The 12,738-nt window shown below is 35.5% G+C and overlaps 1 protein-coding gene across 27 annotated transcripts in view; it reads right to left on the minus strand.

Annotated features, from left to right (window-relative positions):
* Positions 1-12,738, minus strand: part of ROBO2 (roundabout guidance receptor 2) — a 1,364,435-nt gene that overhangs the window by 11,790 nt on the left and 1,339,907 nt on the right. For 16 of the 27 annotated variants that reach the window (XM_015445439.3, XM_045384387.2, XM_045384381.2 and 13 more), the window contains one exon: positions 2,909-3,082. In XM_015445439.3, coding sequence (XP_015300925.3) covers positions 2,909-3,082 — 174 coding nt within the window. Of the gene's footprint in view, positions 1-2,908; positions 3,083-5,529; positions 5,713-12,738 lie in introns of all 27 variants that reach the window. The other 11 variants (XM_074033673.1, XM_015445429.3, XM_074033675.1 and 8 more) reach the window with 1 other exon arrangement.

The raw sequence follows: 12,738 nt of genomic DNA on the forward strand, positions 1-12,738 counted from the left end.
GAGATGCTGGCAAATTTGAAATTTTAGAAACTTATTTATTTTTTAGAAAAATAAGCAATATATTGATCATATTTTAAACTAGGAGGCAGCTTGCTTTAAGGAAACATTCTTAAAAAGCTTGCAATAAAAGTGTTTCAGGAAAAAAAAATCTCTATTTTGTTGATTTATATTTTATATCTTCCACATATTCTGAATAATATCTTCAAACATTTCTGAAAAACCACAGAAAATTCTATACCTAGACATTTTTCTCTTTCCACAGTATTCACAACAGAAAAAAAATACAAAATTATCAACTATTAGATTTATAACTAGCAATTCAGTGAAAGTAGTCCTTTTTTATTTACGAAGAATTAGATCAATGCTACAAACAGTTTTAAGTGCTCAGCTAATTTTCGGAACATCTAAGGCAGAAAGGCAGGGGTGAACATTTTTACTCACCACAGGATACCCATTTACAGAGACTCAAAAATCTCAATTGTACCTTAAACCTTCATGTTCCATTGAAAACAAAGGAAGCAGGAAAGATAAGTAAACCGGAAAGCGTGTAGAACAAATCTATTTGGCTTTTTAAGTCCTCTTACCTTTGTAAGATGACAAAAGAAAGCACAAATAGGGCTGCAGGATTGGATACTCCCTTCCCCAAATGAATAAAAAACAAATGCTTTTCTTCTTTTTCAACGAAGCTTCATTCTGTCCTATAATGGTAAGTGTAAGTGTGCTAAGGACTCGGTCATAGCTTCTCCAAGACAGGTACACTTCAGGTTCTCCTGTGGAGCTTTAAAATTATCTGTAACTGGGTTTCACCCCAGAATAATCAAATCTGAATATCTAGGATATATTTTAGAGCTTCCCAGATGGTTCTATTGTGCGGTTTTTAAAAGTTTATCCTTTTGGTGTTTAATTGAACTATGTTAGGATAATGTTTGTGCGCTTATAGGGTATAGTGCTAAAAAGGAAAAAGAAATTTACCTTTCAATCTGACATTGTAGTAGACACTTTAAGTATGTGTTACATATCCTTAGACTATAACTTCAGTATATATATTTTAATTCATTCTTTAAAAGATATAAGAACTAAATTAAAAATATGGGAAATAGACTATATTCTGTAAAGTTAATGAAATACTCATTATTGAACATGGATATCTTCCAGTAACATTGTGTTTCTTGAAACTAACAGTGTCTAAGCAAATATTCAAATATTGGATGCTATATATAAATAAAAAGACTGAGCTAGATCAGCAAACTATGGGCCATGGGCCAAATCCAGCCACTGCCCATTTTGTGAATGATGTTTTGTTGGAAGTCAGTCATATCCATTATTCTACTTTTCTTTTCTTTTTTAGAAGGAGTCTTGCTCTGTTGCCCAGGCTGGAGTGCAGTGGCATGATCTCAACTCACTGCAACCTCTGACCCCCTGGTTCAAGCGATTCTCCTGCCTCAACCTCCCAAGTAGCTGGGATTACAGGCATGCACCACCACGCCCAGCTAATTTTTGTACTTTTAGTAGAGAGGAGGTTTCACCACGTTGACCAGGAAGGTCTTGATCTTCTGACCTTGTGATCTGCCCGCCTTAGCCTCCTAAAGTGCTGGGATTACAGGCGTGAACCACCATGCCTGGCCTATTCTACTTTTTTTATAGCTGCAGTCATGCAACAATGGCAGTGTTGAGTACTTGTGACAGAGACCATATGTCCCAAAAGCCAAAAATATTTACTATCTAGACTTTAATAGAAGAAGTTTGCGGACCCTCTGCTAGAGTCTGGATGTTTGTGTACCCCCAAAATTCATACGTTAAAATCCTAATCCCCCAATGTGATGATATTGGGAGGTGGGGCCTTTGGCAGGTAATTAGGTAATGAGGGTGGGGTCCTCCTGAAGGGATGAGCACCTATAAGACACACCCAGAGAGAACCTTGTCCCTTCCACTATGTGAGCACACAATGAAAAGGCACCCTCTGTGAACCAGAATGTGGGTCCTCACCAGACACCCAATCTGCCGGTGCCTTGATCTTGGACTTTGCACACCCCAGATTTGTGCAGAAAATTTCTGTTGTTCGGAATCTGCCAGCTTATGGTACAGTCACGTGTTACCTAATGATGGAGATAAATTCTGAGAAATGTGGTGTTAGGTGATTTCGTTGTTATGCAAGTGGTATGCAGTGTATTTACACAAACCTAGATGGGATAGCTGACTACATACCATTGATCTGGGGTAAAAATCTGTGCAGCATGTTTCTGTACTGAGTGCTACAGGCAGTTATAACACAATGGTGTTATATTTGTGTATTTAAACAAAAAAGGTAGAGCATAAATACAGCATTTTAACCTTATGGCACCACTGTCTCACATGCAGTCTGTCATTGACCGAAACATTGTCGTACAATGCATGACTCTATGTTTTTTATAGCAGCCCAGACAAAGACACTCTTCAACTACATGACCTGTAGCCTGATTTTGGCTCTGAAATTTGTGACTAAAAAATTACTATATCATTTCAAAAAGTCTTTTTTTCCAAAAGTGAAACACCAGCTAAGCTATTGTAATTTAATATTATAAAAGTTCTGACAATATAAGTGCACATGCAGCTTATGTTTTCTTTCCTACTCTTAAAGTAAAATGCTCACTAAAAAGCATTTATGAAAGATGCCAGAATGGCAAAAAAAAAAAAAAAAATCAACCTCAAAAAATTGTATGGCATGTATTTCTTGAGGCTTAATAACACAGAAATAATTCTAGATTGTTTTTAAAAATGGTGTTTTATTTAAACAAGACCATATTGCCAGGTTTGTCTTGTTATGTAATGAGGCAATGGCTAAGCCACCATGACTACGTTAATCTAAGTAAATGACCGCATGGAGCACATCTCTTCAGTGAGAAAACAAGGGAAAAGGAAAGAAACCTACCATCTGTCATTCCTTCCCTTCGATGAGGCAATGCTGGTTGTTGGTCCATCCGCCCTCCCTTGTGTTTCTTAGTGGGCCGAGGCCTCTGACTTTGACTCACGGCTGCACTGGTGTTACTGTCAGTAGAAAATGGGCTGGTAGGTCGAGGTCTTTGAGAGGAGGTAAAGGCTTTTCCTAAAATGAAAATAAAGGGAATGGGTTCTAGAGAATGTCATTATAGCCTGCTGATTCCGTCCTGTATTCCTGCTCTATGACTAACCTGTAAATCTACCTAGAGATAACACTTGAAGATAGCAAATATTGGTGCATCTCTGTAGAAAAATATATTTTCTACATTCTTAGGTGCACGTATTTTGTTCAATTTTTAATAAGCTAACAACACCCCCACTGACCCTCCCCAAAAATCAAACAAATGAACATAAAACAGATTCACCAATCCAAAACTCAATATTGCATGATTATACTTCTATTTAACCTTGACAATATTAGTGATATTTTCAAAGATGTATGCAAATTCATGCAGCTTTTAGTTCTTAAAATTAAAGAAGCTATCTATGAAGTATATACTGTTTTATTTGTTTAATAAAATTTCATCCTTGGAAACTTACAAAATCTCTCTGAACACAGAAAAATGCCATATGGTAATTACATCTGAAATTTTACATGAAAGGTCTGCTCAGACACATATATTAAATTGACCTTACCACTTATGCACACACACGATGACTTCTATCTCTTTTGGCATAAACTCAATAACATCTGTGTAGAGGACAGCAGGTTAAAATCACCTTGTATATCCAGCATGCAATAGGTATTTTCTGGTGAATATTATTGTATCTGAGCAGCTTCCAAGTTCTCATTGAAAAGTGATATGTGCTGTGTCCTTTTCTTGTGGTTTAGAGTAGGTGTACAGGGAAATATATTCTGGGAAAAGGTTAGCTAATAAATTTTCAACACCTTACAATTTTAATACCATGTTTATTATAGTAACAGAGGCCTGGTTTATGTGCATGTATTTACTCTCCTGTGTATGTTTTCTTTTCTTTTTTTTTTTATTTTTTTTTTTACAGTTCAAGTAAGATCATGGAAATTTTTATTTCAAACAATTAGAGATGGATATTACAACTAAATAAAATAATTTTACTAGAAAAAAAGCAAAGTAAGGATATAGAAGATTCAAACAATATAATTATAAAACTCAACCTAATTAGCGTATACAGAACATTACATGAAGCCACTGCAGAATATATGTTTTTTCTTTTTTTTTTCATTTCATACAACATTATTGTATGTAGTTACATTTTCTTAAGTCGATGTGACAGGATATTACTTAATGCTTTATTAGCTATTAGCATACATGCAAGAAATGCACTTATGCTTTCTAATGTATTAGTTTCCTTGCACGTTCTCACTGCTCTGCTTACAGCTAATGCCACAAAAAGCACTCAAGCAACATAAAGTTTCACACTTATTCCTTTCAATGCAAGACAATTCAAACAACAGTTCTATTATAACATATTGTAGTTTGGATGCTATTTGAAAAATAAACCTCTGCAATGCTTAGAAGATATTTTTTATTTCATTTAAAGATAGCTAATGTATGTTCAAAAGAAATATTGGTGGTATAATTCCAAGAAAACTTCCATGACTCATTTTTATAACCTGAGAGTTTAGAGAAGGGTAAAAATCATTTTTCTTTACTATTTGATAACAGTTAAGATTTTGCAAACATACTTAATGTTTTATTAGTTTGTTTTGCAAGGAAGTTCAGTTTAATTCATATATTAGAATATTCTTATATGTATAGTTAAGAATTATACATACAAATATAAAAGCACGCATCATGCCTAAGTTACTTTGTTTCAAATATTTACAAATTACTGATCTATTATTAATCCCACATTCTTTTTTGTGGAATGGGGAGCACTTGAAAAATTATAAAATTGTTCTTTTATATGATTACTTACCACTCTCAGAAATCAAAATTAAATTACCTTAAAGAGAAATACACATGTAGTCATTATTTTATTCAACTTGCAAATGCAGTGGGTGTATCTTTAATTAGCATCCTTTAAGACAAATAATAAATTATTGTATTAAAATCTTACTAGCCAAACGATTAATAAGACCATAAGCTATTTGAACTGGTAAGACCAACAGCCTTAGACCCATTTACCCCATGCTAAGGAAACCTTCCCAGAAAATGCATTTGCAGAAAGAGATGAGGCAAAGGAAAGTAATGGAGATAAAAGCTGAGTAAATTTAATCACTGGGTACATTATTAATTGTGTGAGGATTTTGCAAAGTGTGAGTTATTGAAAATTTAATGGCAATCTTAGTTGCTGCTTTGCTGTAATATAAAAGGGAAGCCTATTCCAATTAATCAGCAAAGCCGTGAAGAGAAAGGAAAATCAGAGATAGAAAGAGGCGGAGTCTTTTCTTGGCTCTGCAAAACTAGCATCAGAAGAGAGTTCTGGTAATGGAGCATCCAAATTGTGTTCATGCACATTAAAGAAAGCCCTACAGTCAGACTCACTAAGGGGAAAGAACAGGAGAAAAGAGGTCAGTGTCCAAGAACAAGATTCTCTCATGCAAAGAGTGTTGACTTGGAGTCTACCAACCTGTTCTTGTAAGGCTGGTTCCATCCAGCCTAAAACCAGCTTTATCTGCTGCTGCCACCAGTGCTTGTGCAAAACTGCCGCTGGCAAAGATAGAGCCATCGGAGGAGCTACCTACACTAGATCTATGACTAGAAAAGTTACGATCCTCATCAGATGCAGAGCCCCATCCATTTACCATTGAACCTAAAAACAAATGTAGTGGTCTAGTGAGTTGTAGATATTGAAAATCTCATCTGCTGTACACACTATACTAACGAGCAAGTAGGCTGTCCTCGCTTCTTTCTTGAAGTTTCATCATGATTTCTTTAGCCAAATACAAGTATCAGGTACATTTTAAACATTTTTTGTGCAGAAGAAAGAAGCTCATTTAAAATCTGTATCTGTTTGCAACACATAATCAAAGCACGTGCTGTACTGTTCACCTCTTACACTGTTTAAACCATTACACAATCATTTTCCAAAAGAGAGTTGTGATGTACATTTTAAGCTACTATAATTCAGAAATGAACACTTTCAGTAAAACAAACTTAGTGTTCTTAAACTCATCACAGACTCAGTTGAAGAAATAGTGTGAATATATTTTGAATTTAATGCAGACTCCAAAGATAATCTGCATAGAAACTACACTATATCATAAAAGGCAAAAATTATTTCAAGATTTTAAAATAGAAACTTAATTACAAATAACAACAAAAATTCACAAACAAAAAACATATAAACAGTATCAAAGCAAATGAACTTAGAACATAAGATAAATGTATTTTAAAGAAGTTCTATTAATTTAAATGCTATTTTTGCTTACTTTGCCCTTTAAGTTATTTAAGAACTCCAGTTTTCTCTTTAGTACTAAGATTTATGTTAAAAAGTAACATTTATAAGGACTATCATCGGCATTAACATGAATTTTTTCTGCAAAATGCAACATGGGAATAGAGGAAAATAAATTTAATTTTATGTTTAAAGAGCTGTAAGTTGTGAAGATACTCAGAAACATTTTTTCTTGATTTTCTAGCAAGTCATTTATAATTTTATATATTTTCTTAGACAAAAACAAACAACATAATCTCCTACTTAATACAATTAATATTACAAGATTTATTCATGTTGGTATATCATTAATTCATGACACAAAAAACTACCAAGTATTGCTTATCCTATTTTTGTTAGAAGAGGAGCAAAAAGTATTTGTAAGAAACTAATTTCAGATTTCGAAATAAATCAAATACATATTTACATAAAAGAGATGAAAGTCAAATGCTATAGACCATTTATTTATTTATTTTTTCTCTAATATTTAAGCAACTACAGAATAGTTAGGAGTGTTGCCCTGATGCAGTATTTGTAATTTTGGTCAAGGGGCCAGGATACAATGACACGGATTCATGCACTTTCAATACCAAGAAAACAGAAGCTGAACTGGTTAGAATGATCTGAGAAGTTGAAAGGGTGTTAAGTGTAGCAGAGAAAGATAGAGTTTTGATTCTGGTTGCCAAAAGCACAGAGATACACTTTTTACTTTTCAAACAAATTCCCTTGACACAGGCCACTGCAAGGAAGCCGAGATAACACCAGCAACTGAGCCTCTTCTGAGAGAATCATTTCTGGGTTAATAACCACAAGTCAAGGACCAACAATCCAAAATGAAAGAAGAAATGATGCAGCAGGCTTTGCAATATAATGCTGTACTAGGTACGAAAAAAAACCAAAGACATTCAGTGAGGGGGTCACAAAAGAATACGAAACTCTGGAACTGAGGATGGTTTAAAAACATTTGGAAGCTCACTCCCAGTCCCTTCCCTGTGCTGTTTTCTGTACTTCTAAATGCCGGCTCTTACTGGCCAAATAAACGTCTCTTTAATCTTCACCTTGTTTCACTCCTAAACTCCTCCTACCTAATTTCATTCTCATCTCTTCTGTCTTCCTCATTGCTTTCTGCACTATCTTTGTGAAGCACTTACATACATGTGTTCCTGTTTAAAGCCTTACCCAGCTAGCCAATGCCATATCCAAACTGCTAATTCAGTATTTGCAACTCTTCAATATCTAGCCTAGCCTACTGATATGATGTGGCTCTGCACCCACACCCAAATTTCATCTCGAATTGTAATCCCCCTGTGTCAAGGGGGGAACTTTGTGGGAGTGAATGGATCATGGGGGCGGTTTCCCTCAGGCTGTTCTCACGACAGTGAGGGATTCTCATGAGAACTGGTTGTTCGATAAGTGTCTGGCATTTCCCCTGCTCGCGCTCTCTCTCTCCTGCTACCATGTAAGACATGCCCCTTTGTCTTCTGCCATGATTGTAAGTTTCCTGAGGCCTCTCCAGCCATGCGGAACTGTGAGTCAGTTAAACCTCTTTTGTTTATAAATTACCCAGTCTCCGGTAATATCGTTATAGTAGTGTGAAACCAGACTAATGTACCTGCTGTGTATTAGTCCTCATTCACTCTCTTACAGCCTGTGTGTCTCCTTGCTCATTTACATAACATCATCTTTCATTCTTTAGACAGAGATATTGCCACTAACGCTATTAACCACTGACAAACTTTAAAGTCTAAATTAAATGCCATTTCTGTTATCACCTTAATTCTATCTTATTATAGAGAGAATCCATCTCTCTACCTCCTTTGGTTTCCAAACACTACACATAAACTTGCTTATCAGTTCTCTCTATATATTATGGTCTGCTGCACATGTGTTTCCTCTCCTAGACAATGGAATTCTGGAGGTTAGGAACTATTTCATATTTATTTTCATATTTTTTGTTCAGGGACATTTTACATTAGAAATTCAATAAACAGTAGGCATACGGAATTAAATGCATTCAACTTTTTCATTATTCTATAATTCTGTGTATGACATTATTTGATGTGTAACTTCTTAGCAATAGAAAGAATTTTCTCATAGGAACTCTTAGAAAGTTTATTAAATAAGGAATATAATGATAAATAGTATATAGATATGTGATATATATGTGTGTATTGGTTATGCTTTGATACACTTAAATATTGATATTTAGCAATATCTTATTTAAATTAAGATAAAAAATTTACATTAAGTGGCAGCTTAGTTTCTTTGGAGTGTAAATTTTCCATCCATGTTTATCCATCTTAATGCACTTGGCCCAGTGATTTGTTTTCTAAAATTTTTATTTTTCCACTATAACCAGCCTAAAAATAGTTGAGTTTCTTTGGTTTCATGTCTATGTCCGCTTGCTGTGTAATTCCAGCCTGAGGATCTAGCAGAGTGACACATTTGGTCTCTGAACCTATAAAACTGACTGTGTACCTATTGAGAGGTGAAATCAGTAAATCCTACACTACAGTAGTAGCACTGAAGAAATTATATCCTGTGAGACCTCCTAGCAGAGAATCAGCCTAACTTTCTGCCTCAAATAATCCCATTTATCTCCCTGTGGTAACTTGCCAGTCCTTCATCCGAGTATTTCCACACACACACACTTGTGATACTTTAAACAAACGGTCTACTTCCTGCGTTTGTGTCTTTGCTCTGCCTCTCTCCCAGCCTTTAGTGCTCCTTGTATGTCCTTAAAGCTCCCAATTATTCAACAAGTTTTCCCTGCTGCTTTTTGTCTCCCTCTGGGAAGAGAGAGTAACATGGAAGACAGGGCTTCAAGTGAGTATTGGTAAATACAGAAAGAACATCAGCTATTCTTTCTTTTGTACTTCTTGTAAGAGCAAAGAGACAAGATAGATGACTTCAGAATTCAAGATATGTGACCACAGATACTTGGCCATATCAGGCAACAGGAAATCTCATGACCCAATCCGAAGAGACAGAAGTGTCTCATGTTAGTTTAGTTGTGTTTGCCTTCAAAACGGAGGGCAAGGAACATAGAAAGAAATTTTCTCTCCTTCTTTTCATCTCTCCACCTCTCTGTCTGGTATCTTCGACATCCCTTCCTCTACAGTTTGGTTAAGATGTATGGAATGCGCATATCTATGGTAAATATTTTTAAAAGACATTTGGCCACATTCCATAAATCAAATAGTATATAAAATATTAAAATTCCTTCTGTAAAATGGCTAAAATATATTGAACATCCACTGATTTTACCTCTTAGTGGCCTTTCTAAAAAAAGGAAAAATGTTGAGATTTAAACATGAACAATGAGCTGAAGATCTAGGTAAACAATTAGCCCTCTAAAAAAAGAGAGAGAGAGAAGTAAAAGATAATGAATGAACAAAAATAAAAACATGAATTCACAAATTTAAAAGTAAGTCACTTTTGTGATAACTGATTTTTCTTTCATAAACATAAGTATAAACATGAAAATTAAAATGAACACCAGGTAAAACCAATTCGGCTAGAGGCTTCTTACAAATTATAAGCACTCCATACCAATTTGACATGTTTTAACCCCAAACATAATCAATACATATTTAAATGTTTAATGAAAAATGAATTTATGTCAGAGAGCCAAATTTATTTGTGTTTACATTTTCAATCTTTCCAAATTTCCCTGATTTAAATTGCAGAAAGGCCACAAAAAAATCTCAAATGTATTCAAGCTGTTAAAGTAGTCCTGCACATAGGACATTAAGTTGTTGCTCGAATGTTACTGAGCAGTAAAATACCATGATAAAGTGGCATCTTGCTGTGTCTCTATTACATCTTCAGCACTAAAATTAATTTATGATCAGTCATCAATTCATTTACATGTCGTTTTATGCTAAATCTTTCCTTGCTGATAAATGCTTATCCTTAGATCCATTAAGCTAGAGTAAAGTCTGTGCTTCATAATATGACCCTGCTAATTGTTGCATTACCATTTTTATGAGATACAAAAACTAGCCGTCCCCTGTTTTTTTCAACCAATATTTAATCTATGAACTTTTCCTATTCAATATTATTTGTCTACCTGTTGAGTAAAAGCTGCAGCTACAAACATCTTTAGATGAATTAATCCAAATATTGACCTTTGCCTACATGTAGAAAAATATGTCAAATCTGCAGAACTTCTTCTTTCACTCAAACATTTTGAATATGCAACGATTCTACCTGCATGCCTCAGAGAGAAAGGAATGTGTAATCATCTCTAATCCCAGCACTTTGGGAGGCTAAAGTGGGAAGATCACCTGAGGTCAGGAGTTTAAGAACAGCTTGGCCAACATGGTGAAACCCTGTCTCTGCTAAAAAGACAAGAAAATTAGCTCAAAGTAGTGGCCCGGGCCTGCAATTCCAGCTACTCAGGAGGCTGAGGCAGGAGAATCTCTTGAACCTGGGAGGCGGAGGTTGCAGTGAACAGAGATTACACCACTGCACTCCAGCCTGGGTGACAGAGCGAGACTCCATTTCAAACAAATAAACAAACAAACGAAAGAAAGAAAGAAAGAAAAAAAGAAAAGGAATGTGTCATACATATGGAAAGCAAAATAAGCAATTAAAAATATCTTCATTAGGACATATGATGCTTGATACCTTGTTTCACTCAGATAAAAATTACATGTGTAATGTCCCCCTTCCCCTTTTTATCTGCTCAATTTTGAAATATATATTTAATTGTTCTTTAAAGACATCAAATCTGTTGAAGTAGTCTAAGAAATTAATTTTATTATTGTGGCATTATCCCTGAAATTTTCCTCAATACTAAACTTATTTTCCTTTAAGTTTTGTAGAAAAGCAAAGTTTCAGGTCAAATATTTCAGTGGCCGAGGCTCTAAAAGCTGTGTGGTTGAGTCAGATGGCGAGGCCGCCAGGTTTCACCGTTTCCAGATCGATCTGCTGTGGGAGTTCCAGTACAAACCTCCAAAAACATAAACTAGAAAACATAGAGCATGGGTGCAGCACAGCAACATGGCACAAGTATACATATGTAACAAACCTGCACGTTATGCACATGTACCCTAGAACTTAAAGTATAATAATAATAATAATAATAATAATAATAATAAAGAAAACAGAGAGCCAGGACTTCCTTTCAGCTGTGGGATTCCTGTGGAGTCCAGCAGTCGAGGAAACTTTCTACTTGTCTCACTGAACAGGACACAATCTCAGTCTTCCTTTTTGTGATCACTGAGGCAGTTAGAATCTTTGCTACACGTTGAGGACATTTTCCCCCTGCGCTCTCTCCTAACTGCCTTGTTTTTCCTGGTGGTGTCATTAAATTCGGGAAATAATTACCCTTGACTCCCACCATGGAAGTTACAGAAAGAAGTACTGGAGCCCTCCCCCCACCGTTACCCAACGGTTCGGCATTTAGGAGGAAATTACAGGCTTACTCCTGAAGACAAGACTTTATGTTCACTTTCTAGCGCAAACAGCGTCCAGTGAGCTGTAATAAATAAACATGTTGTATTTTATTACAATCAAACGAGTGTGCATTATGAGCATACATTACGAAAATTATTAAAATGAGGTTCACTGCAAAAAGTGCTGCTAGAGCTGAATTTCGGTAGCATGGGTCACTATAAATATAGAACTGAATGTGAAAAAAATGAATCACAAAAGTCACATCTAAAATTAATATCTTGATCTTGATTAAATGCGTAAGGAAAAAGGACTAAAGTTTCTAGAGAGAAAATTATATGTTGTGCTTGTATACATATTTATTCATGTGTGTTTATATACACACACACTCAGTTCCACATATTAAGCAACACACCAGCATATTATTTTCCTCTTAAATAAACCTATGCCACAGATCAGAAGAAAGGTGTGTGTTCCCAGAGCAGGGATCACGATAATTTGTCTTTAGAGTAAGACTGACTGATTTTGAACATTCTTCTTCCATTTATCAGGTGGGTAACCTGGAAAAAGGCTTTAAAACCCTCGGTGACTCAATTTTTTAGTCTAGTAAATGAAAATAATACTGCTAGTAGGGTTGTGAGGATTAAATGAATTAACATACACTAAAACTTTATAATAGGGATCGGCAAACTTTTTCTGTAAAATGACAAACACTAAATATTTTAGGCTTTGCTGTCCCTGTCATACATTCTTCTTAGTTTTTGTTTGTTTGTTTGTTTCTTTTTTTCCTACAACCCTTTCAAAAATGTGAAAAACCATTCTTAGCTCATGCGACCACACGAAACACAGGCTACTGCTGAGAAAGACGCCTTGCATGGGCCGAGCGCGGTGGCTTAGGCCTGTGATCCCAGCACTTTGGGAGGCCGAGGCAGGCGGATCATGAGGTCAGGAGATCGAGACCATCCTGGTTAACACGGTGAAATCCCGTCTCTACTAAAAATA

Source organism: Macaca fascicularis, chromosome 2, assembly GCF_037993035.2.
Source record: "Macaca fascicularis isolate 582-1 chromosome 2, T2T-MFA8v1.1".
NCBI lineage: Eukaryota > Metazoa > Chordata > Mammalia > Primates > Cercopithecidae > Macaca > Macaca fascicularis.